The sequence below is a fragment of the Haliaeetus leucocephalus genome, unplaced genomic scaffold (assembly GCF_000737465.1).
Source record: "Haliaeetus leucocephalus isolate CR32 unplaced genomic scaffold, Haliaeetus_leucocephalus-4.0 Scaffold339, whole genome shotgun sequence".
NCBI lineage: Eukaryota > Metazoa > Chordata > Aves > Accipitriformes > Accipitridae > Haliaeetus > Haliaeetus leucocephalus.
The window spans coordinates 5,962,523-5,989,807 of NW_010972775.1; the positions used below are offsets into that span (position 1 = coordinate 5,962,523).

Consider the following 27,285-nt stretch of genomic DNA (forward strand, 5'->3'; position numbering starts at 1 on the left):
TATCATGTACTCGGTTTTCCCCTCTCATGTTTATTTGGATGAATGAGAAGAGAACTGGGTTCATGTTACAACTGTAGACTTGCACATTTGTAGGTGTAAGTCCACAAATGTCTAAGAATATCGACCAGCATGAGAGTGAATTTTTAGATCCCACCATCTCTTAAACTGTAACTGTGCGTTGTAGTTGATTTAGCACTACTGGTCCTGAAAGAAGTACCATAATTTCTAGGAACTTTCTGATTTTGTTTTGTGTCCTGGTTTCAGCTGGGATAGAGTTAATTTTCTTTCTAGTAGCTGGTATAGTGCTATGTTTTGGGTTCAGTATGAGAAGAATGTTGATAAGACTGATGTTTTTCAGTTGTTGCTCAGTAATGTCTATACCAAGTCAAGGATTTTTCAGCTTCTCATGCCCAGCCAGCAAGAAGACTGGAGGGGCAGAAGCAGTTGGCAGAGGACACAGCCAGGCCAGCTGACCCAAACTGGCCAAAGGGATATTCCATACCATGTGACGTCATGCCCAGTATATGAACTGGGAGGAGTGGGTTTGGGGGGGAATCGCTGCTTGGGAACTAACTGGACACCCGTTGGCAGGTGGTGAGCAATTGCATTGTGCATCACTTGTATATTCCAATCCTTTTATTATTATTATTGTCATATTATTATTATTATTTTCTTCCTTTCTGTCCTATTAAACTGTTCTTATCTCAACCCACGAGTTTTACTCTTTTTCTGGTTCTGTCCCGCATCCCACTGCATGGGGTGGGGGGGAGGGACTGAGTGAGCGGCTGTGTGGTGCTGGCTGGGGTTAAACCATGACATTTTGGTGGGGATTTTTTGAGGGTTTTGTTTTGTTTGTTTGTTTGTTTGTTTTTTTAAGAAGACTTGATGTTTTGGAGGCCTGCCTCCATGCTGGAGTTCATATGCCTGTGTTTAAGTATCCAAACCCAATCTAAGTCGGAGGCAGCTGCAGATGTTTAATGGAAATGTATAATAGAAACATCTTTTATCTGTCCACGTTGAGTTCCAGTCTCTACCAAAACACATGACAAGATAAACTGTTCTGACCTTTAAAGGACTAATGAAAAAAAAACCTGGTATGGTTATCTTAAATAATATAAATGACAGAGCAGCCTTAATCACAGCCTCAAGTGTAGTCATTCTGTTTGAGCAGGAAAGTAAAAAACCACAATATCAACCACTTAAGTCTTAGATTTAAATGTCTGGTTTGGTTCTGTTTAATGCACAGCTTAAAACAGGAATCTGGCTATTCCTCTAATATCTAGACTTCAGCATTGTAGGGAAGGAAGCAAGAGGAAAGAGGAAACAGGATATTTCCTTCTTAAACCTTACTACTCTGTGGCAAGCAGAGTGGCATTACTGAGAGTTGTTCCTGTTTCTGTTCCTTTTATTTAAGCTCTAGAGAAATTGTAAATTGTTAAAGCCTGCTATCGCAACAGCGCAAATGCTGCTAGTGACAGCCAGTGTGGGCTTTTCGTACTTGTCCTACTTAGTCCTAGGTATATGAGCAAAGGCAAAGGAGCAGGCTGTAATGAAACTGTAAAACTTCAGGTCCTCAACATGGAAGGAAAGGAGATTAAAATGAAATAAGAGATGTGAGTCATCAAATTGACATGCACCACTGGATTTAGCAGTCACTATCAGTAGGGTTTTCTGTAGGAAAACCTGTGGTATTTTTGGCAATTGCTGTCAATAGCTGTCAGAAGAGTTGGACTGAGCAGAATGAGATAAAAAGGAAGACTATAACACAGAAGGGAAGTTTAAAAAAGCAACATATCTGCTTAATTAATTGCAGCCTACATATATATTCATTAACTGCTATTATGAGTCAATCTTTATCTGCTTCAGATTTCCATTTTGAAGGTATAAGATACAGAGCAAAGCAAATGTTCTCCAGCCACTTCCTAATACTGTTTCACATTTTATATCACATTTTTATGCCTCTGATTTAAATAGAATAATACAATTTTAAGTTCTTACAGAAAAGTTCTTATGGGAGAAATATGTCTGGTATGTATACAAGAAGGTTAAGTGCTATGCAGCCATGCAGTCATGATGAAATGGAGTCTCTGATCATGCTGTTCAATAAGCAACTATCCATTCATTAACAACTCTAGAAAATATTAGAACTAGAATTGTGTGTTTGCATGTGTGTGGGAAATAAGACTGGAAAAAATTCTGTAAACTTTCTTTTTAATTGAGAAACGCCATTTTATTTTATTCTTTTTTTCCCCAATGTTGAAATAGTTGATATTAAAGCTTCAGCTCTTTTTTTGCTGTTTGGGGCTACTTTAAAAAAAGAAAAAAATGAAAAATGTCTATTGTGGATTGTGTCAGATTGAGTTAAAGTTCAGCTAGCACTTCAGCCTGTCCTTGCAAGTTGTAACATGAGCTTTTCACATGAAATAAGGAAAATACCATTTTAGTAACTTCCTTTGGATAAAGATATCTCTTCCATCTTCTTTTTTTCAAATGCAGTTGCTCTAGCCAGTTGTTCGTTGTTCTTTTGAAAAACATGCTTAAGAAGCTAGCATAGTATCCAATAAAGGTCTATATTGTAAATTCCTTAAAGCTTTTTTCTTTAGGATAAAATACAATTATTTTATGCTTTAAAAAAAGAAGATAAATATCTGGATAACAGAAGTCCCCCTTTTTCCAAGGAAAGCAGATTTTACTCCATGTAGTGCTGTGCACATGAAGCAGAACAGGTTTACTGAAATATCCACAAATGTGGAGGCCTGAAGAAAAACTTTTGTTTGGGAAGGGTATTTGGGGCCTCAAAAGTAGCACATTTAGCATCTGTCAGGATCCTCAGTCAGTTCATACCAACACTAGCTGTAATCTTTTAGTTCTACAAAACGCAGCAATCATGATCCTTCATCGCAAAAATATTCACAAACCATGTACCTTTTAAAATATTTCCTGTCAACACCAGTGGCTCTTTGGTTTCTTATTTGCTAGTAATAGGTTCCCTCATAGTGTTTTCAGCTGAACCATCCTTAGAGATGACACAGGACTCTCCCCCACAGATGAATACGCAGTTGTTGGCTTGTTACAGAACAGCATGTGCCTGAAGCAATCTGAACTGGCAGAACACCTTTCTACTTCTGCTTCATGGAAGTCCTTGATCCTGTCAGAGAGCTGTAATTCTGATCACTCATTCTCAAAGCTCTAGCGGCTGCCCTTGGTGAGCATGAAATGTCCTGGACATTGTTGCATATTAAACAAAATCAACTATGTGAACTTCCTTCTCAGTGCATTACATACCTTTTCTTCCTTTCCTCAGCTGCAATGTTGTTGGCTGCCTAACTACTGTTTTGACTTAGGAGGTGTTTGCCTATGGTACTGAGAACATATTGGTAGGTATGCAATGATGGTCCCTATCCAGTTATCTGCATATGAATAATTTTTTTCCTAAAGTTTTTCTTGTTGTGGGTTAATGCCGCCTTTGTATTATCCTGTACAAGGTACCAGCAGCTTAAAAAACTGGTGGGAAATGTATTTCAAGCTAGAATAATGGATATGCTAAGGGATTGCAGGCACATCACTGAACAGAAATGATTGAATGGAGACTTAGAGTAACCTGTATGATTTCCTTTACTTTTTAACTCTTGTCTAGATTTACAGAAAAGTAAATTCAGAATAAACCAAAGAATGACACAAGCTCTTATGAGCAGAGCAAAAAAAATCAGATATGCCAGAAAACAGTGGATTAACATAGTAAAATAAACTAATAAGAGCTAATGTTCTTACAGCTAGCTTCAAGTGGCTGAAACTTAGCCCATTTAATGCTGAAAGAAGGAATACAGTTGGAATAGATGAAATAGGGAAGGCAGATGACAAAGGGAGCAGTCTCTCTTCCTTTTTGCTGTTTTCTTGGTGTAGAAGCAGGTAAAAGTCTCTTCTTTATGGCCCAGTACAGTTTTCTTCCATTGCACAGCCCTACAAAATAGCCTGTCTTCCTTTCAGAAATACACATTTATTATGGTCCTCTCCAATCAGAGCTTTACCACTGGTCACTTCAGTAAAGTCTTTGAATTGCTTCCCTTTTCACTAAGCACTGACAGGGCTGGTGGCAATTGGCACAAACCCAGCACTGCAACCCATGGAACAGGAAGCACCTTGCATTTGGCTGTTGGGATTGCCACTGGGAAAAAACACATTACAGTTGACAGTGGAATTGGGCTCTGAAAAAAGAGGCAACTGAGACGGGGTAGCATGCTGTAGTACTTGTGTGCATTACAGATTAGGTTGTTATAGTTGTCAGGTGCTTTGCACTGTAAAGCAGCTCCCCATTTCCTTATGACTTTGACACACTTTGGGCTGAAACATTCCATTTTTGTGAGGTGCCTCATAGTGCATTCCTGGAAAATTTCAGCAAAAAAAATCTATCCATTAGAGGCCTTAAGGAGGCAGTATTACTTAATCACAGAATTGAAGCATTAACAAATTTTGTAATTATTCAGTGGATGACAGCTGATGTTTTGGAGAGTTTGCTTTTTGGAGTATGTGTGTCTTCTTAACAGGTATGTAACTGTAAACATTATCTTGCTCTCCTTGCTATTCACATTGCATTTAGTGCTGCTTCAGAGCCTGGACAGCTGTGCTCTGCAGTAACTTCTGGCAGTGGTGGGCCTTGGAAGGGCAGCATGCAACCTTGCCCAGCCTGTGCTCCAGCACACCTGTGAGGCTGCTCACCCTGCTGGGTTTTTTTCACGGAGGCAAGCAAAACAACTTGGCATGTATTGAGGCTTTGACTGAGAATGGGATTGAGGTGAAAGATTGCCCCTTTTCTCAAACACACAGGAATCATGGAAACAGTTTTCTTTTCTCTGTATTAAAAAGCAAATTATTGTTTATCAGTGTCATTGCCTCATGAAATGCATGGTATTTCTAACAAATCTGCTGGAAGCCTATGAAATACTCTGTTGAGACTGTGATAATCTGCAAGTCTGATAAGGTTGGGTTGGAGTTGTAGTGGTAGAGGGTCAGGGAAAGAGCTTGACCATACCAAATTCAGGTCTTCTGCAAAGACCCAACCAGCAAAGTTCAGGGCTGTTCAGGTCAAGAGACCTAGATGTTCCCTCCTCCAGGGGGCAAAAAGAAAAACATAAACAGCAGAAAACTGTCTTCTGGGAAGAGTAGGGAGCTTTGCTATTGATGATGAGGTAATTTGTTTGTATTAATATCTTAGTAAAGAGGTTGAAGAGACAATGAAGTGCTACTTGTCCAAAGCAGAGCTGCGAATATGCATCTGAAGGTAACTTTTTTAAAATTTTCAACTAGGAAAAAAAAAAGGGGGGGATGGGGGAGGTGGGGAAGTCTGATGCTTTTAAATGAGTTTCAGGCAGTTCAATTCATTTGGCTTTACCAGAGCATGTATTTCTTCTAGGATGTTTACAAGGGTTTTCATGCTATTGTATATCTTTCCTCCTGGTGATATTTATAACAAGGTTTACCCTGAAGCAGTTGCTTTGAAATGTGATCTGAATTGCCTGGTATTGGCAGAGTTCTGTCTTTCTAATGATCATATATATGGGTCTAATTACCTGCTTTAAAACTCAAACCTCACTTTGGTTGAAGTATCTTTATGATTTGTTCTATGCATCTCTAGTTTAAACACGGGAGATGGCCAACCTTGACGATAATATGGAATAGGCTAAATACGTTCTGAGCTGGTGTTTCTTCCCTATATTAAGATCACTGAGTCACATGGATATATATCCAAATTATTCATTTTTCATCTTGACTTTTTCTTCTCTACAATTCTAGCAAAATTATTACCTTTGGTTTAACAGTAGGTTTATTGTGTACCATATATACATACGTAGATTTATGAGGTTTCTTTTCCATTTGAATCTTTGCCATAGTAAAAAAAGAAAGGAATTGCAGCATGTTAAGGCCTAATGCTTACCTCAGTATGATCTGTAGTTTTTAGCAGTCTACACAGTGCAAAGGTAGGCCTGCTGAAGTAAATGTTAATCTTAACATAATTCGAATATCTTGCTAGGAAGTTGTGTCTAAAAATATAAAAATACCATAAATTGCTGCAATAAATTCATTATTAGGATCTATTTCAGATTGGAAGAGTGATGAAGAGACCTATTACCTAAATTCTACTCTTTCATGATTAACTGTGGAAAACAAACTCCCTGTAGGGATATTGCACTGCTTCTGGTTTATGGGAATGAGATACACAGAGAATGGAAGTGTCCTATAGGAAGCTCGCAGGGGATCTGCTGGAGGTAATTAGTGCATGTGTTTTCTCTTCCCAAGTACATCTGTGGTACAAAACTAGTTGATGATTCTATTTTGCTTGATATTTGTAAGTGAGATAGGTTATTTGACTAATGAAAAGTTCAGTCTTTCTCATTCAGAAAGGTAAATTCATGTTACATAGAGAAATGTAATGTGGATAGTAGGAAACAGATTGCTATAAAGTATTATTGCTTCCTAATGCTTCGCTTTGAATGAAGGCTTATAAAATGTGTGAGATGGAGTTAGCAGTGATGATCTCTGTGAATGCAGAGGGAGGTTTTTGAGAAACAGTGCAGCTGCCATACCCAGGACGTTGCATTTTTTCGAGGTTATGAGCTGTAATAGTTGAATACCGTTTCACTGACTCTTAAAAAGCTTCATTTAATGAGTCAGAATTAATTCCATGCAAGTCTAATTTCTCCCTTGCTCCTTTAGTACCTGTCAGAGAGGGGGAGGAGGAGCACACTATAAACCACCATTGTAGTCTTCTTGCTTTAGAGTAGAATTTCAGATGAGTTACATAATACTGATGAAAACTGATAGTGAAATGTACTGTTTTGACCTCTACAGTCATCTGGTAAGTGTTTTACAGCCATTCCAATTTTCCATTCTTCTCAGTATCATTAAATCGTAGAAAACTAAGTGGGGTCAGTTAAAGCTTTACCCACTGTTTTAAATAAATTTTAAATGTAGTTTTAGAAAAACTCTTGATGCTTTAGTACTGCATTTATTATCAGGATAGGGAAAGCTTGTAGTTGTATTTCCCCTCCCAAAGAACATGCTCTTTAAGCCTCTCTTCTTTGAGAGGGCGTTCCCTTGGATGCTTATCATAAATTACTCCTCCTTTTGTAAATAATGCTTGGTTTTGATTCTATGTTGATTGTGGCATTCCTGAAAGTGAGTATCATTTATTTCATTTGTAAGGTTCTCATTGCCAGCTGGTTTCAAAGAAACAACTTGAAGATGTTTCAGCTATTTTCTATTCTGTTAATTTACTTCTTGGCAACATTTTGCCGGGAGGCAAAGGGTAAAGGTAGCATTTGGGCTCTCTGTCAGCTAGACTGGTTTCTAGCATTTTCAGCCAAGAAAACCAAGGTGTATCATCTGGCACGACCAAGGCTAAAATGCACTAAGAAGTCAATGGTGCATCGATGAGCATAATTTCAGCTCTTAGTATTGGCTGGAGACTGAGATGGCTTAAAGTCAGAACCCACAGCTATCATCAGGGAATGTTTTGGTCTGGGAAGGAAGGGAGAAGTATGTAAGCCCTTTCCCCACCCTTGAAGTTACCTTATAAACTTCCATAGGAATTACTACCAATGAAAACATCTCACTTCATGGTTTTGTGCAAGAAATGAAAAGCATGGATGTAAGCACATGCTTTAGTTGCCTTAGGGTTTCTGGTAACTTTATTATAAAATAAAGATATGTTGTGGTAACTTTTAAATTAGACCTGCTTTGATCAGTAAGCTGGACTAGCAACCTTCCTTCCAACCTAAATTTTTCTGTGATTTCTAAACATTGTCTGTGAGTTGGCATGTGTAAAATGGACTAAGGATGATAGAAGCAGTTATCTGTATTTATTTCCAGTTAGGTTTTAATTTTAGTGTTACAGAGGAACATGAGTTTTGGCAAAGATGGTTGTTGTGAAACTGGTGTTAGAAGGACCAATGCTTATCTGAAGCTGTGGGCCACTTCTTCTGGTAAGATATGCCTCCTCTCCTAAAGGAAACTCAAATCAAGCACTCATGTAAAAATATTGAAGAGAGATTTTACTCTACCATTAGTCTTTACATTACTGAATGGCTTTTACTCCATAGTGGAGGCCTGAGAGGTGCCTAGAAGCACCTTCTTTAACTTTCCACAGGCTAAAAGTACGATGGTCAAATACAGATTTTTTTTTTTTTTGGCTATTACCAGCACACAGTTTTAACAAATTGGAGGAAAGTGCACATTCACCTTTGATATTACAACATTTATAAATTTAGAGGCAAATTAGTGTGATTTTTGAATGCTTTCTTAGAGGCAGGAGGATGGAGAATCAGTAGGAGTCAACTCTAAGGAGTGTTTGAGTTGGAAGGGTTAAGGAGTGTCATTTTAACAGAGATGGTTCACCCAAGCCAAATAACTTTCTCTTACTTAGGGAAATAATTATTCTAAACCTGTTACATATACATGAACAGTATTTTTGTTGCTGCTGCTATAAACATCAAAATGTAGGCAAAATGGATCAAAATAATTTTTTTTTAATATTCTGGTGTTCTTAACCTCAGTAGTCTTAAGAGATTTCTGTTTTAGTGAGAAGTAATTTGCACTTAATAGTCAGCATCAAAGCGATTAAATATGGAATGTTTCTGTCCAGTGCATCAGCTCTATGGAACAGATTGCTTGCATGCCTTCAGTAGAATTTGATGTTCATGCTTTCTTTTTCCTCTCTGAGGTGCAACAGTTAAAGAGACCTTATGACACTTACTGCGTATGTTTAATTAGGCCATCTGAAGCACTTCGGAGCAGAGTGAGAAAAGAACCTGTTATTGTGGGTCACATTTCTCAGTCCCTAAGGCCAGTGGAACACTTTCTGTAGATTTTTGTGAGAATTAGAGAACATTATAATTTTATAGGTTATTTTTTCTTTCCTTACAAGAAAGCCTTAAAGTCTTGTTTGTAATCTTTTTGCTGAGTGCAGGGGGAGAAAGGATGCTGGTTCAGAAATAAAACTCTTGTTGAAGGTAGTAGTGTGTAATGACTGCATCTCATGGGCTGACGTCAGACTTCCTGCAGGGTTTCCACTTGTTATGAAAGACACATTGTGATTAAAAACTAGCTGTAAGCCCCACTGTTTTATTTTCCTTTGTTTAAAAGCAAGATGAGAGTGCCTTTGACCAGTCTACTAAAATAATGTGTAGTATGTTTGGTTGTTTCTCCTGTGCCATGTGTTTATTGCCCTTCAGGCTATGAGCAATGTGCTAGTAATTCTCAGAGGAGTGACGGTAGCAATCCTAGAACCAGAAAAGCCAGGTTCAGGAAAAGCAAACTATGTAGCAAGTTGATTTCATTCTATTCTAATTGTAGCAGAATAATGGTCTCAGAAAATAATTGCGTCCCTGTGGACAGCTATGACCTACATCTCCATATCTGTGTACATGATAGTTATATGTTTGCAGTAGATGTGCAGCATTGTGGCTGAGTTCAGTGTTGTGCCATATGTGTTTTGGGATTTCTGTGGCAGTATCTGTAAGGCAATAGAATTTTAGGGTCCAGGGTGAAACCTTTTAAAAATCTGTGGTTTATCTTTCATGGAGTCACTCTAGAAACCTGGATGTGTGCATATGGAAGCTGCAGTCTCACACCAGCGAAACTGAGAGGCATAACCTTAGCCCAACCATCCTGTAATAGGCTCAGAACTGCAGCCACCTCAGACAGTGAGCATGAGCTAAATGCCATTCCTCATGGCGGAGCTCAAGTTTGTAGTATGCTTTGCATCGAGTTAGCAGGATATCCAGCAGGCTGCTCTAGTGGTAAGTGAAAGTGTTGGTACATGTGAGAAAACAGGGGCAAAACAACATATTTGTAATGTGAAATGTTTAGTATTTGCTGATAGTAATTCTTCTCTATTTAAAATTGGTGAAAATGGGTCTCATCTTCATGTTTTATTGTGGACTGAAGAAAATAATGGAGTGAGCAATAAAAATTACTTTTGGCTTACTTCCAGGATAGCCTGGAGGTGGTGCAAACAATCATGCTGCATGAAATAGAGCACTGGGGACTGTGTCCACCACAGATGTTGACAGAGCAAGTTGGCTTAGTCTTGTTTTATTTTGGGTTATAGAATTTAATATGGGGGAAAAAAAAAAAAAGACTGGTGCTACCCAAACTCATTTTGAGGATATTCAACTGCAGAATCCAGCACCATGGAGAAACAATTTTCTAATGAATCAGTGTAGAGCTCTGGAGTTCTCTTTTCCTTCTTGCCACTGGGAAACTTTCATTTCTCACAACTGTTGTCCAGAATGCATGTCCAGGGGCAGAGCTGATCACAGCTGTGGATTGCTGTGTATGTATGTCAGAAAGTAACATCCTTGCAGGATAATGGATGGTTAAAAAACCCCCACCCAAACAAGCACAAAACAGGCTGTGCTGTCACTGCCTATTCTGCATGTGTGTGTGTATACATATTTTGGTTTAATTATAAAATTTTCAGGCTTGGAAGTCCAAGTTTTGGCTGCGATTATATGAAAGAACTCTAGCTGATGGCAAAAATATATTTGCCAAAAGAAACATTTATTTTATGAAGTCAATCTAAACAGATGTTGACAGACTGAAATCACTAAAAAGAATGCATGTCCAGTTACTTTTCATGGAAGTGTCATCTATTCAGGCAATGTAAGTCTGGAGATGTCTCATACAAAAAACCCTTGAATCATGCAAGAATCATATTCATGAAAACCTATAGAGGGACAAAGTGTGATTTTTCTGTAATAATTAAAGATCTCTAAATTTATATGTACAGGAAGCCCATTCATTTGAGAGCTTAATCCTGTGTCATAGAAGTCAAAGGAGGCTTTTCCTGTTGACTTCATCACAGTCAGGATCAGACCTATCCATGTGTCATTGTCTGCACGTAGTCACACATATAATTGCCACTCCTGTCTTTAAGGTCCTATCCTGTGCCTAAGGGCAATCTACTTTTAATGCCATGTTTTATGAAATTAGTTTTTTATTATGTCTCTTTATTTGCTTTTCCTCCATGGGTTACTCACTTTTCTGTTCCACCATCAGCAGAGAGATGAGTATTGATTTTTGGTTTTGGCATAGGGAAGTTTTTAGTGGCTGCTGTGGGAAGATGAGATGTAGTCTTTGAGCTTAAGCTGAACTGCTGCAGGAGGAGAGAAACTTGGATCAGTTGCTGTCCGTCTGCCTTTCCCTTTGTCTCTCTGACTCTCAGCCAGCCTGAATACATCCTGTGTTTCTCCCAGAAATTTGAGTAGTGAAATGTGAAGACTTAGTACGTTTGTCCAGATTTTCAGACTACTGGAGCAGCCTGATTGGAGCTGGAGCCTGGGCTGTGACACATCTAGGAGTGTCATATATATGAAGTGTGCATGTGCAAGTAAGACCTATGGCTTTGAGAGCAGTGGCTTCAAGAAGCATCTAGCCTACTTAATATGTGCTTGGGAAAGTCCCATACATTGCAAACACTTAAACTGCTGCATGTGAGCTTTTCTTCCTGTCCTTAAATCCTTCCACTGAGGTGTGGCATTTACCCATCTGCCCAGGCAGTACTTGTTTGCTCTGAAGTAACAGTGTAGCAAAATTACTATGATGAGTCACAGCTAAGTGTCCAGGGGTAACTTCAAGCCCTACAGTGTACCCTGTGCTCCCTTCAAATTAACCCAAAATCAGCTGCATAAATGGGTAACTGTTGAAAAGTCATTTCTTCAGAGGCTTTAGAGGATAAAATCTTATCTCAGATTCACAGACCCTCTAGTGCTCTTAGTTAAGAATGTCTGCATTATGTATAAGAGCAAACTAGATGAATTTTATGGTGTTATCATTAAACATTCTCTCTATCAGCAACCTCTGATGGGACCTAACTCAGCTCTTTGCCTGGAGAGGAAAAAAAAAAAATCTACTATTTAATTAGGTCTTCTGTAATGTCAGCCAAAGCTGGAATTTTTTTCTGAGATTTTTGTCTAGGTAACACTTCCAGTAAATTCTATTGGCAAAAGTTGCCCTCTTTTCATAGTCTATAAGTGGGGGCTGAGTTCTGCTGGATTTGGTTGTATTGGACAGTGTGGGAAACCAGCCTGACACAAGGGATGCGGCCAATGCTGTAGAATCTTTAGCTTAAATGTACTCTGGGGTTGCTTTTAGTCAGCCTGTTCCTGCTTGAGAAGGGATTAGGAACTGAGAAATGTAATAAAAGCAATAAAGACTAAGGATTTTCCCACTTACTGCCCAGTTTTGGAACTCAGGCAGAGAACTGGATACATGAGTAGTTAATTTTTCAGCTCTGAGTAAACCCTACAGTAAAGACTGGCATTAGGAAGCATCCTGCCCCTTTGTGTTTTGAGATGCATGCCAGTGTTTTTTGAAAAACAGTTTTGCCTCCTTTGATACAAAGAACTTCCTGCTTGCTGTTTCTGTCCTTAAATTCTTCCTTTCCTCTCCAGGGGCAAGTAATAGCCTGTGCTGAGTCAAAGGGGAATGTGTTGTTTGGTAAAGCATAGAATTCTAATCAAGAAGCTGTCAGTAACTAAATACTGGTGTATTAACTGCCAGTTAGTAAGAACTTGTTTGTTTGTAAATTTTATTATTTTTTAAATGTCTGGGAGCAGCAGGGAAGTGATAATTTTTATTTTCTCTTCTACATTGGGGGTAGGAATTGAGCAGGATTTTGGGTTGGGACAGTGACCCTTCCAATAGCCTATAACTGGACAAAAAGACAAGCTAAAGCACCCAAAACATCAGGTTATGCATTGCCGAATGGTAGTTCTCATGCCACTACTTCTCTGCACAGCAGGGAGGTGATAAACTTCTTACACATTCTTTTTAGTGATGATTTTTGGTTGTCAGGGTATTTCAGCTCAATGTGATCATAAAAGGGAACAAAGAAGCAAAACAAGTGACCAGAGAAACACTTTATTTCTAATTCAGGAAATAAACCAAGTTGATCTATTGTTTTCTGTCAAACTGTGAAGAGGAAAAAGAGGGAACCAGAAAGGAAAGTCCCACTGCTCTTTAGTTCCATATCATGCTGAAGGTACAAGTATTCCTGTTCTAGATAGCAGCTGGATGTGGTACAGGACAGCAGGTTAAATGAAGAACAGGTACAGCGTCCTTGCTTTGAAAATGTTTTCTTATTAGATACACGCAATTTAACCAAATCCAGCCATTTCCAAAGAAAGTTAAACTTGAAAAGAAATACTTCACTGTCACTAAGCTTAGAGCATTAATCCTTGGATAAAAACAGTAGTAGCTATTTGTTCCTTTTGGCTGCTTTGGCAATTGGGGGTTTTCTTGGTTTGGTGTGTGTCCCCCCAACAACTTTGACATTAATTGTTTCTTGATCACAAATTACTGGATGATTTAACCTTTCAACAACGCTGCATATTTTATAACTAGATTTAATGGTAAAGCTTTCTCTAGTTCTTGGATTGTAGCTTGCCCTGAATAAAAAATAAAGACAGAATTAGGAAAATATCTTTACATAGTCTGTTAGTTCAACATAGCCAAATTGTTTATCAAGTAATACCTGGTCTCTTCTGTGAGTCACTAATAAGGAGTTTAATATTCAAAATTTGATCTATTTTTATTGCATCTGTAGTTACCATAGTATGGTCTGATCTTGCTTTGACAAACATAATTCATTGGTTTAAATCAAAGTGCTAATGGTCATGATTATGACTTAACTGTTGTCTACAGAGATTCATCAAGCTGGCACTGATGTTGAACAGATAGGATTATGTAGCCCTAGTAGCTAGTTTGGGTTGAATGTGTTTTGGTTTTTTCAGTCTGGTTAATTGGCAGCCTTTGTGAGCTGAGGTATAGTAAAATCTGAAAACATGAAGAATAATTTGCTTGAAGACCCTCAGATTTTGAATCCCAGGCTTAAATTGTCTCTTAATGCCTAAACCATTGTATTTAGGAGTCAGATTTTTTGCAGATAGTTTCGTGTGTGTTAATTAGCCCTTTTAATTATTGTAGTAGGATTATAAACTTGGTTAGGTGCTTATTATCCAATTCATTATTATATCAGACTAGATGAACTATTAAAACTAAATAATGAAGATAAGGACTGATTTAGGGACTGATTACCATTGAACAGTGGTTTTACAGCATCTCTTATCTGAATTAGAGAAATATTCTTTTTTGTGGTTTTGAGTTGCTACCTTTAATTGCCTTTTGGAGGAGGCAGGGAATGTAAAGGAAGAAACATACTACCTTTATCAACTGGTCTTGAAATGCGTAATGCTCTGCAGTGTTCCTGGCCCTTGAGCTATCAGTTGCAAAACTAGCTCTATGTACTCCTAATTTTGCCCTTCTTAGTCAGGTTACCATCGTTTCTTCTCCAACTGATGGGAAGAAAAGCAAGTCCACTATTGCAGTAGATGAATTTCTGATTTGTGTGCTCAGTAAGGAACTTGTTTATCCCTCTGTGGATATGGAAAATTTCCCCCGGTGCTGCCAGTGGCTTAGAGTTTCTTTAAGGAAGCAACAGGAAAGTGGAAACCCTCTGAAAAATACTGCATATTTAAACTCATGGATTTTCTCTTTCCAAGTTCACATGGATAGAAGTTCTTCATGTGAGTCAAAAATCCTGTATCATTACATAGACTTTTTTTGCCTCTTATCAGCTATTTGTGTGCTTTTACTTTTTATTGTATGCATTTATATGAAGAAGCTCTTAACCAAAGAAAACAATTTTGGTTTTAGAGCACTTCTGTTATGCACATTTTGAAACACACTCCAATCTTTATTTTACAGCAATATTGTGAATCCAGGAATAAGAAGTACTGTTACTGCCCTTTTTCAGATATCTAAATGCTGTATCAAAAGGTGGATTATAGTCCTATTAAATGAATATATATGCAAAATGCATCATGCACGGTGAAATTAATGACTGTCTTAAAAGTAGTATAACACAATGATGATCCACTCTTTTGGCATATCTTTTCAGTGTTTGCTCATTCATGATATTCACTAATGGTGTGTTCCTCAAGATTAACAGAGGCGGTTCAAGCATTTGATGATCCAAATAGGATTGCCCATTTGGATCGGAAAAGGAGCTTTTATGACAGTGAAAATTAAATCTCATCTAGTCAATATCACATCTCTTATTATTCTTCAGCAAAATTTCTAGTCTATTAGTAGGCAATAGTAATCCAGAAGGGTAACCAAGCAATTGTCAAAGAAAAATCAGAGGTGGTATCACTTTTCTAGTCTTAGCTAGAGGGAAGGGAAGACAAGGTGTCAAAAAAGCTAAAGCTCACAAAGGAGCTTGACAGGGATGGGGGGTTTTGGGTTTTTTTCTCTTTTTCTCCCTTATGACAAGATAAGCCAAAATTATTTAATGGGGAAAATTGTATTTAAAATGTGTTTTTCTATCCTCTCATTTTTATAGTTACTGTAAAAGTCACTACTGTTCATGTAACATGGGACTGTGATACTTCATCGCTGTTGAATGCACACAAGTTAGAAATTCTCAGTCACTTGAGTTGTTACAAACCTGCATAGGACAGGTTTTCTATGCTGTTCCTCAGCTGTTCCTTAGAAGGCTCTTTCAGAAATACCATCCTCTTCCATGCTCCACTGACCTACTTGTATCACACACAGTGTACTATACTTCTTAGGTTCTTCTGCCCCACCATGTGACTGCAATGCTTCTCAATGGTTGCATTTTGCCTCTTAAATGTGCCCACTGATGTTGATGAGATATGTGTCAGATGCTCCAGGAAGGGAGAGTGCATATGTGTATGTCTTCTGGCATTCAGTCATTCAGACTTCTCAATCTTATGACTTTACTTTAACTCTTTGCTACAAAACCCAGTGGTGAGATATACCTGCAGGTAATAATTTTTCAGGGAACTGTTCTTTCATTTTCAGTTTTATTCATCAGGAAGGGTGACCCTGAGTAGCCTTGACATCTGTGTGTAGTGTGCTGTTGTACCATTACTCAAATGAGAGGTATTCCGTGGTTTTCATTTCTCACTTCCTCAGTGTTTTTTCTTCCTGTAGACTTGAAAAAATAGACTGTATTTTACTGCTAGTGGAAGTGTAACCATTTATATTTAAGCATCTGCAGCAGCAGTCTGGCCTTCTTTAATATTCAATGGAAAGTGGTAGAGTTAGGTTGTGAGCCCTCTGAAGGCTCTGACTGAGGAGTGCAGGCTTCTAATTTGGACACCCGTATTAGATGGCACTAATGTTCCCTGAAGAGATTAATTAGTGTGTGTGGTTCATCATGCATGCATCCATGGCAGAAACCTGGATGAAGTCCACATAGCCTCATTCCCAGACCTGTACTTTGTCCAAATTCTGAAGGAGAGGATTTTTAGGGTATGGTATTGATCTTTGTAGCCCCTTGTTTCCAAAAGCAGACTTTCAATCCTTTTCTATGTCATGCATTCATTTAATAGCAGCATGTGCTCGTATATTCTTCAAAGAATCAGTGTTGAAAACTTCCATTCCATCCATCTAGCATGAGAAATCAGTTAATCTTTTGCAACAATGCTCACATAATGGGACCAGTTTTCCTCTCAGTGTGTTTGGTAACCCCATTAATGTTAGTAGGAGTTACATGTGGACACAGGGAATAATGGTCTCCAACATCCCTATGACAACTGCTAATTCAGTGTGACCGATGTCTAATTTCTGCTTCAAGCCTGAAGCAGTCTTTGGACCATTAAGTTAGTCTTACAGCCATATTCAGGAATTGCTTTGCTGCAAATTCAAATAATCATGTAGGGATTTTAGCAGGATTGCATTTAAGTTGATTGAGAATTTAAAAAATTAAGATGGTAGTAATGAACTGTTCAGATTCATGTTCCATTTGCTACTATTGAATATGTGAACCGAGTACATTAATCTTAACTAAAACAACTAAAGATTGATCAAAATTTCTAGCTTTTTTGACTAAAGGCTGTTGGAGACCTTTAAAGAATTCTTAGCATTGAAAACTTAGATCTTTGTTCAAAGTTGTATCATAGAGAAGGCAGCACCTTTTATTAGACACTTAACTTTGGTGTGCTGGCGAGATGGGAGTAGGAAACTTTTTCTTGGCAAGAATTACCATAACTAGTCTTTTAACAGTTCATAGTGTTTTTCCTTTATGGATGAGTAAAATAAATTCTTTTATGAGCCAATAGGTGAAAAGATTCCTTAATAATTTTCTTTCTACATACATTTTGGTGAGAATTGGGTACCTAATGTCATGAGGCAATTTTGAGAATTACAGAGCTCTCTGGCTGTCCAGTCTTTGTTTTAATCTCTTGGTCTCAGATGTGCTGTGAATTTGAGTTCCAGTGGAAGTTAATGCATTGAAAGGGAGGGGGAAGTATTGTAATTTCAGTCACTGGAGTTCACTTGGATTTCCACTGTAAGGATAATAATAGAAGCCCACAACCGTTTTCTTACTAACTACATATCTTGTAGTGTCTCCTCACCAAGAAGCCTTTTCATATTTTTACATGTTTCTGCATCTCTTCAGCTTCTGCCCTTAGATCGCATTCTTAGGCTGAACACAATAATCCAGAAGAAAATTTACCTTTCAGTAGTAAAATATTTGAGATCACCACCGCCTTTGAAAGACAATGCTTTGTTTGCTATTTCAAAGGCTTCTACAAACTGAGCAGAGTGTCTCTCCTGCTTTTAATTCTTATGACTTTGTAAAAGCTTTTAGTTATTAAAAGTAGTAGTTTATTTCTTTTCAAACCAATTGAAATGTCCCAAGTCTGCTAATTGGTTCTGTGGTTTTTGGAACAGTATTGTTGTGCCTTTGCATAGTGTGAAAAATATATTAGCAGCTTACAGATCAGCAGAAGTCAGGAATGCAGACAGGTATTCTTTCACTACTGTTGGTTCATCTGGTAAATGAACAAGTCCCATGTCTCACAGTAATAATGATAATGCAAGGGTAATTCCCTCTTAAAGAAAGCTGAGATGACCCTTACTACAAGATCATTGCCCGTGTCCAGAACTGACTGTTCCAGGTGCTCACTATCATTGCATATAGGCAGTTATCTTCTTCCACAAGTCCTAAATTTTGTACTTTTCTCTGTTCATTGAGATCCCATGGATTAGGAAGGTTTGCCTTGGCATTTTTAAAAAAATGTTTACTCTGCTAATCAGACAGCTTCTCAAATGTCAGCCAAAAATGTCACTGACAAAAAGCAAAACTTTCCCTTTAGGAATCCTGAGTATTTATAAATCTGTGTCTCTTAGGTATAATAGTGCTGACTCTTTAGCCATTCAAGTTGACTTAAAAAAAAAATAAAATTAAATTTTTTAAATTGGAAAGTCATGTCACCTTAACCTGTCACAAACAACTTCCAGAGCCTCTGTACATGTCAGGAGGATTATTTAGAAGTGGGATAGGTTGCTCCTCCCCACAGCTCTGTAAATAGAGATCTATGAAGCATGTGCAACTGTATCAGTAACACTGTGTGCTTATAGGTCTAGGCTTTTCATCAGCAGGGTATACCTTTGCAATATTCTGTAATGCCTAACCTTGTTAATACTAAGAGCATTTTGTTAGTGAAGTACAGTTATAGTCATGTACTAGTGAAGTGTCAGATATCCTGAGGGATATTTGAAGTGATCCTATTTCTTACCAGTGAGCAGCAAAGGCATGGCAGATTTGCTGTAAGTTTCAGTTTAGAAGTGTCATGCCTTAGTGCATTAGTGGTTCTGTTCTGTGCCAGATTTTACTGCAGAATTAACTCCAAAACATCTGTAGAACAAATATTCTTGCTTGCTGTGTAAAAAAATGTGTTGCTAATTGTGTGGGTGGCATTTCTCAGTCTGCTTGGGAATGCCAGGAACCATATTGCATTATTTTTAAAGCCTCTGAAGGCTGATGACAATCTGTCTGTAACTGTAAAATAATAATCTGATGTAATGACAGAGGAAATAAACTTCCCAGCTGACTTGATAGAAAAATGTGTTCTTGTTGAGTAGATATTTCCAGAGTTAACAAGTAATAAAAGCAATTGGCTGGCAAGAAATGCTGCTAATTTCAGTGACATTTAATAATAACAACAGCTTTAAAAATCAAATTAATTAGGAAACAGCTAACCTCTTCTGGCTCCCAGTCTCACAGGTCAGGAGGAGGAGGAGGTAACCAGCCTGATTTCTTCCCCTGCTGCTGTTCTGTCCTGGCCTGCAGTGTATGTGCTTCAAACAGTATAGAATTCAGCAGTGAAAATGCTGATGATTTGATCTGTATAAACATAAGGGGGGGAAGCAATAACTCACAGGAACCCTAATTTTAAGTACTATTAGCTACAATTACTTGAAAACAGTTTAAAAAAAAAAAGTTATTTCCCCTCATTTCTAGTTCAAGTTAAATCTTCTGAGGTATTAATAACTCAAGTATGTCCTTCTTGCCTTTTCAGCTGGCCTCTGTGTGCGTGTGGTTTTATTTATTTATTTTAGACTTTCGTTTACATTTAGAGTTAAAGAAGGTTTTTCCTAGGCCTTTGAGGAAATCTTTTTCTGTGGATACTGTATGTTAAGTTACTTTTTCCAAATAGAATAACAAAAAGATGTTTTTAATTAGAAACTCTTCCAGGTGCCACAGAGCTACCATCAAAGTCTCATTAAGGGCTATTGCTCATGTAGCAATCTTAAAAGATGACTAGAGGAGTTTTTCTTCTTAGGGACAATTGACTGTGTCTTCACTTACTTTACTAGACAAAGATAGAGTTTTTGAAAAACTTTCTATTGATCTATAAGCATAAATGTCTCATTGTATGCAAGATACAACTCTGTTGTCTGTCCATTCATATCTAGTCTCTAATGATCTTGCAGACTGGTGTTAGCAGTAATAAGAACACTGAAAGTTGTGCTTACCACTTATATTCAAGATCAGTCATAATTTAATTTGTTGGGGGTTTTTTTCTAAATGACATTTATTAGAAGGAATCCAATTTGCATTTCAGTTGTATCATTTAAACTGTGGTATATAACTTGTCTTTAACAGCTTTGCCCCAGTTTCCATGTTTTCTGAAGTGGGAGTTTGATGTGGATGCTTCATTATATTAAAGAAAAAAGACATGGAATAGAAATAAAGTTGTTTTATAAAGGTGATATATCTAATATAGACCAATGAAGTCTGATCAGATACCTCATTTCACAATTTGTTTTGTCATACCTGTATCTATATCTATCTATCTGCCTGTTAGCTTCAGGATGCCTGTGGTTCTCTAAGGAACTTCCTGCAATCAGTGATTGTAGAAATGTGGATAGGCTGAAGGAAAAAGTATGACAGATGAAGAAAACATGAAATTAAGTCAAGGAGATGTACATACTATTCATTCCCAAAGTGAAGGATTCAGCGGATATTCATTTAAGCTCCTTTTGTCCACTAAATTGTATGAATTCTGTGTTTTGATCATTCTCTACAAAATAGCTCTTTTCCATCAAAAGTTGGAGGTATGTTTTTTGGGCTGGATTTAAGTGACAAGACATGAGACAGAACTGTGTTATTCTGCATATAGCACCCATAAAGAGATACTACAGAAAATATCAGAAAAAATTGATGGAGTGTGTGGTGAATGTTCAGTAGAAGTTGAACCTAGAGCCTTCTTTTATTCAGTAATCTATCACTAGTTCTTCATACAATTAGAATGAAAATGGTAGGCTTGGGAGTTTGTTAGACTTTGGTACATCATTCATTTAACTGCTAATTAACTGCATCAAGTTCTTGCACCCTTCATGAGCTTCCTAAGGATGACTTGAACTGCAGACTGTCTTGTAGAATTTATTTGCTGTTTAAATGTAGTTGTCTCCTACAAGCTTTCTCTTGTAGAGCTTTGAGGACCAAACTAAGTTTGGGAACTTTAGGTATCTCTACAAAGTCATAGATGTCACATTATACTTACATGAATCTTTTCATCAAAGCGTTAACCCCCCCCCCCAACCACCCCCCTCCCCCAAACCAAAATAAAAGCCCAAACCAACAAAAAAACCCCCAACCCACTATAGTGTGATGGTCTTCTATGGAGTCTCATAGAAGAGAATCTTCTGCTTATTTACTGTATAGGAGAGAGAAATTATTAGTGTTTCATCTGCCAAAGTTGTTTATCCAGAACTCTTCAAAAAGGTTCAGAAGGATAAAACCTAATGTTCTTATCTTTTGGGGAATATAACTGTAAGCTTACTTTCACTTTCTATAAGCTTTCCATCCAGAACTCACCTAATGTCCCTTCTGATATCTCTGTAACTTATTGCAGGCTCAGAATGTGTGGCAGTGGTAGAACTGAAATTAGACAGGATAAAATGCATTGTAGAAGGCTACAATATGTGTTGGTTTCTCTTTATAAACAGCTTTGTGCCACAGGAAGGCAGAAGCATGAGAGATGGTAGGAGAGAAGGAAAGAAGGACTTGAGTGGGGCTGTGAGGCTGATGAGAAATCCCCAAAGAGGCTGGGGATCTTGGCAAGGAGACTTGATCGATTTATGCAGCTGATGTCTGTAATTGCTATAAGGTAGTAGGTGACTGAAGTAGTTGTTAACGTTACTTGATGACTTTTTTGAAAAATTCTTGACAGATCGCACTAACTGTGACAGAGACCTTTTTGCCTGTTGGTACCAACAGCAGAATGTCTTAAAGGTCATGAAGTGCTCATGGTAGATAATGATATTTACATGTTTACATTTAAATGCTTATGTTTTCAAGATATTGTCCAAAAACTTCTTAAGAATCATAAGCAAGCCTGCACTTGGATTCCATGTCTTCCTTACATGGATTGGTAATGAATCTCCTCTGGTTCAAATTATTTAACCTCTGTGTAATTGCTGCATTTATAAAATGGGAATTACAGTGCTCTGTGGGATACAGTCTGCATACGTATGGTTCCTGTTACTGTTGCAGTACTGTGGGAAAGCAAAATGCTGCACTATAAAGAAGCCCTGCTGAGAAAAAGCAACCTGGAGGCTTGTTCAGTGACATCCTACAAGGGGAAACAAGCATCTCTCCCTCTCTAAGAAACTCTGCATTTTGAGAGCCAAAGTTATGTAGCCAAGATAAAACAACTATGCCTTGAACAAGGAAATAAAGCAAGGCAAGAGAATCTGGAACTAAACTAGTAAAATGAACTTTCTTTATACCTGAACATCAGTGACTTCAGCCCTGTTCCTATTTTAAATGTCCCCCAGACTCTTTCTTCTCTTTAAGCATATGCATAATTCCTGAGTAATTATTAATTTTTTTGTCCCCAAACTTTTTGTTGTTTTTTTTGGGGGGTGGAGGTAAAACCAGTGCCATTACCATGTATATATAATATTTAAGTTCAGAATATATATTTAAAAGTATATATATGATAAAAAGAAAAAAAATATATATTATAAAAAGAAAAAGGCAAACTTGGGAAAAATGAAAAATACAGGGTTCATAGACTGCAATATACTTCATAATAAATCCAAGTTTCTGAATTGGAATATATAAAATGTTCTCAAATGGTTTGCAATGATTGATGTCAACACATTTGTGTAGTAAAAATTTGCTATTATATAGAAGCTGCTCCTTTTAAATTATTTCTCCTTCAGTTACTGCACTGCCATTATTTTAGTGTGTGTGTGCCTATTAGAAATATAGATTCTCATATCACTTTAATGATTAACAAAAATCTCTTTAGCAGTAATTTTGATCAATGGTAAATACAAGCCATTATTGAACTGTAAACTCGTTTTATTTTGCCATAATGCCACTGACAATGAAACTGAAAAGTAAACTAAACGTGCAACCCAAATATTGTTTCCATGAAAGAAAATGGAGTTCTACTGTCTTAACATTAATGGAAATTGGATGTGTGGTTTCTGTGCTTTAGAGGATATTATACTGAAATGGCATATCTGTGTAAACTCCATACATCTCTTGAGAAGAAACTGTAATTCTATATACTAGCTCTTCAAAGTCCAGGGTCCTCAGGAGCATAGCACAGAATTTAAGTAAGTGTGTATTGATACTGCTGTTCTGCTATGGCTACCTGTGTTAGTCAGATTAAAGCTAATTTGCAAATGCTGCAGTCTAACTCTTAATGGTAACTTAAGTATACCTCAAACCCTGTGAACATGTTTGGGACTGTCAGGCTCATATCCACAATTACTATAAACTACCACGAGAGAGTGAAAACAAGAGACGTAATTTTTCATTGTTTTGGAAATCTGTATCTGTGCAAGGTTGACATTTTAGTATTTTATTACTAACTGGAAAAGTTGTAATGATGCCAGTCATACCTCACCATTTATTTTTGGATTACAAAGTTCAGTACCCACAGAATTTGTCTTCTGCTTAGATTCAACTAACCAAATCACATTGCTTTTGCTCTTATTTCTGTCTCTGTTTAGCCAAGTGTTCAATTTTAGTATATACTTGGAAAGTTCAGTGCTCTTTCTAAAGTCATGTGGACTCAAATGAACTTTATATATATTTTAGTAATACACGTTTTGTAGAACTGTATCTGGGTGTTCTCCCCCATCCCATTACTATTGCAGCATGCTTTCTTTTGACAGAATTTAAATCAAAATCTGTATTATTAGGAATACCATTACTTTGCTTGAAGAGCACAGGTTAGTCTGCCCAGTTTGAATGCGAATTGTTTCTTTGTTGTCTTTGAATTTAATAAGTTTACAAACTTCCTTTGATATGTATAAATATTTCATGGGAGATGGACCTTTGGTCCACAGTTTTGGTTTTCCTTCCTACATAGAACAGAAAAGGGAAGGGAGGAGCCAGCCTGCCCTCTTGCTTTCCTCCTTTTATTTATTAACCACAAAAAGCTGCTTGTTGCTTTATCTCTACCTGCTTACCCTGAGAGGGGTTTTGTTATAAATTCTTATTTAACTTGCAATAGCTTTCAGCATAGCTTTTAATGTATGTGCACGGTGAGAGTGCGGAATCTAGTAAATTTACCTTAGATCCATGAGACTGCTTTGTGCCTTTCAACTCTGTATGGGTACCTCCACATGTCCAGTTCACAGGACATATCTAGAATGCTTACTAGGGTTATGATATTTCCAGTAGGGACATTTTCATTAGAGTTGTCAATCGCAACAAAAGCCTTTATCATCTGTCTTCTGATTACAGCAAAGTTCTTAAGGAATCAAGCTGATGCAACAAGCTTATTTAGGGTTTTGTTCTTTATCAGATTATGGGCAACAGCTCTTGTACCCTTTTTATGCCTTCATTTAACTGGGGCTCAGGATAATTAAACAAAGACTCTCTTTCACACCATCCCCAAAGACAGGGCTTTTGAAGACATTTCTGAAGTGTACAAACCCATACTTGGTCATATCACGTGAGATTGTGATAGTGGTGTAAGTAATTTAAAGGCTGCGTAGATCAATACAGCACTCCGTTGCATACCTAGCTGGCAGCTGAAGGCCAAATCCCATCTTCTTCCAAGCAAATACTGAACAGTGTTCGTACTGATGATGTTCTGCTGTGACATTTTGTCAGCATTAAGTAAGCATAAGAAGAATTGTCATCATACTTGCAGACATGTTCTGTTTCTGTCCGGACCTACCTATAAAGACAAGAGGATACCTGCTTACGTCCTTGGGGGGTGAGAACACCCAAGGCAATGTTTTGGTTTGGTGGTAGTCAAGAAACGAGTTTGATCTTACCAGAATATTTTTGAGCTCAAAGAATTTGCTTAATTTCTGATCAGTTCTGCCTCTGAGCCAGAGCAATGCAAGACAGGTGATGAGAGACAACACAGTGGCAATGCTTTATGTGAATAGACAGGGAGAAAGCACATCATTTTCACAATGACAGGAACCTGTCTATTTATGTAGTCATGTTATGCTGACAGCCACCCAACTGCCAGGATTAATGAACAGTGTAGAACATCAGTTGTGAAGATACTTCTTTTCTTTCTTTTCTTCCCCCTGCATCCATATATGGTCACAGAAAAAGTACAATAGATTTTCCAGGGAATGTCAGTCATATGCATGCTTCCCTTCTCTAAAAGTCTGCAAACTTAAGATCTCTGAATGACTTTATGACCTCTGGATTCCTGATCTTTGTGGACTACTGCATACCTGCTTTCTAATTTAAAGAGGGGGAAGATGTACAGATGAGAGACTGCAGCATTCATTGCATCTCTTTGGACTAAAGAATTTTGGTTCTTGAATCTGTTAAGACTGCTGTTATTGGAGATACTACCACTTCTGTGGATGCAGAACATAATGTGCCCAAAGTATGCCAAGACTTCACCTAGATTCAGCGTCTCTGCATTTTCATGCTTCCTCTGGGTCTTTGACTGTTAGACATGTTTGTTTTCCCATTAATAGTGGCTTAAAAGAAAGTTTTGCTAGTGGCATGAAAAGATGAAGAATGAGGAAACTTCAAGCCTCAATAGGAGACGTTCTCCCTGCATGTGTCTGTACACTTTACTTTGCTAAGTCCTTCAGACTTTTGCTAAGATGGTATCTGGCTTTGCCTGAAAGAAAGAGAACTGGCCTCTTCTTTTGCAGCAGCCATCTAAATGAATCTCTGACTCTGTATCACCAGTTGGCCAACCCAGAGCCTTCTGAGCAAACCGTGGTTTGATCCCCTGGCCCTATATAGCTTCTGTGACTAGTTTTAGAGTATCTTTAGTCCTGAGAGCTCTGGAGTAGCCACCTGAGGGTCTCTTCACATGTTCACAAATGGATTTCCTTCGCAAGGCAAATAGACTAGAGATCTTTTGGCAAAAGTCTGCCAAACTGTTCTATCTTTTATAGAACTCTCACTATCTAGGAATCACCTGTAGGACAATCCGTACAGATAGTTGCATCAAGGAAAACAAAAAAGTGTCTTCTTCTGTAATTATGGTTCTTTTTGAGTGTGTTATCCATACACTTCACAATTTATTTTTCTTTGCCACACTTAAAGAATGCTGGACTTTGCATTGGTGAAGAAACCAAGGAACTGTTCTGCTCATGACTTTTGCTTTTGGGAGGAACTTGAGAGCACAGCAGAGAACTCTGCTTGCCTAAGTAATCTTCAATCATGAGCATAAAGAATTTCTCTAAGGAGAATAGAGGATGGTAGAGGCAGACAATGAGAGTTCATTTGATACAGGCCTAAAATTGCATTGGACCAAACTGTTGTGGTTTTTTGCTTGTCATGGTTTGTATGCCAAAAGCTAGTAGCTCATTGCATTTGCAGCAAAAGGTTATGTATGCAACAGTTGGGAGCTTTTTCAAATATTTTCATTTCTGTCCTCCTCATTAGCTACAAAAGGAAATATTTTTCAAAGGTAAGGTGGGATTCTTCTGGGGGTTTCAAAATATTCTAAACTGATGTTGGGGTTCTAGCAGAGAACTAGAATGTAACTGATTTGTTTATCTTCCCCAACCGTCAAACCTCACTTGCTTATGATATGTAAATGCATTTCTGCAAAACTGTTTTCACATGTCACCAGATGTACTTCTCCAGATGTGCTGTGCTGGTACAAAATGTATTATGACATTTTGTTTACATCTGGTGTTTCCTTAAAGCTTTAGTGTTGCTCTATCTGTCATTGATCGTGTGTTGTCTGTAGTTGGCTGATTTCAAGTGAAAATTAGTGTTTAAGTGTGTAAGGAGGCTTTTCTTGAACAGGTACTCCTGTACCTGTGACTTTGTTTTTTTCCTTCTATTTCACATATTTTGCCTAGTTCTTGGTCTTGCACTTTTCTATTTTTGTCACAGTAAGTGGAAAAAAGGAATGCTCAGCTCTAGAGGTGTGTTTCTTAATCCATTTCCTTTCCAACTCTAGTGTTACTGGAAGAGTGGAAGTGAAAGACTGCTTCGGTGTGTGGGAGGTAGCTTTAACTAAGTGAGAGAGAAGACACCTGTGTGTGTACTGGAGCAGCTGGAACCAGGTTATTTGAGAAGTTGCTGGAGGCTGAAGAAAACTTTACTGTCATCCCTTGAGCAAATCCCATGAAAGTATTGAAACAGAAGGCACATGAAAAGCAGTAATGTAGAATAACATACCCTCTTTGTAGAGGGCAAAACTAGGCATGGTCATTTCCAGAGCTACGATGGGTACGGGAGGGAAGCAACTCTCTTCGTCTCCCGCTCCGGTAGGACCATCCTGGGGCGGAGGAGCGCTGGTGCGCAGGGGCGGCCGCAGCCGCGGCCCCGGCCCCTCTTCCCGGGCCGTGCGCTGCCGCCTGCTTCTGCCGTCACTGTCTCCGCCTGGGGACAGCGAGGCCGAGCTTGCAAGAAGGGCAGGCGACGGAGGAAGGTGCGGGGCGGCTCCGGGCCCCGGCTCTGCCGGCGGGCTCGGCGCGGCGGGGCCCGCTGCCGCGGGG

At 38.2% G+C, this 27,285-nt stretch overlaps 2 protein-coding genes across 2 annotated transcripts in view; one reads left to right on the forward strand and one right to left on the reverse strand.

Annotated features, from left to right (window-relative positions):
• Positions 1 to 27,285, forward strand: part of MTMR10 (myotubularin related protein 10) — a 536,484-nt gene that overhangs the window by 97,897 nt on the left and 411,302 nt on the right. The window lies entirely within an intron of this gene.
• GCNT3 (glucosaminyl (N-acetyl) transferase 3, mucin type) overlaps positions 1 to 27,285 on the reverse strand; it is a 54,393-nt gene that overhangs the window by 26,668 nt on the left and 440 nt on the right. The window contains exon 2 of the mRNA XM_010572263.1: positions 26,966 to 27,169. Coding sequence (XP_010570565.1) covers positions 26,966 to 27,169 — 204 coding nt within the window. The remainder of the gene's footprint in view (positions 1 to 26,965; positions 27,170 to 27,285) is intronic.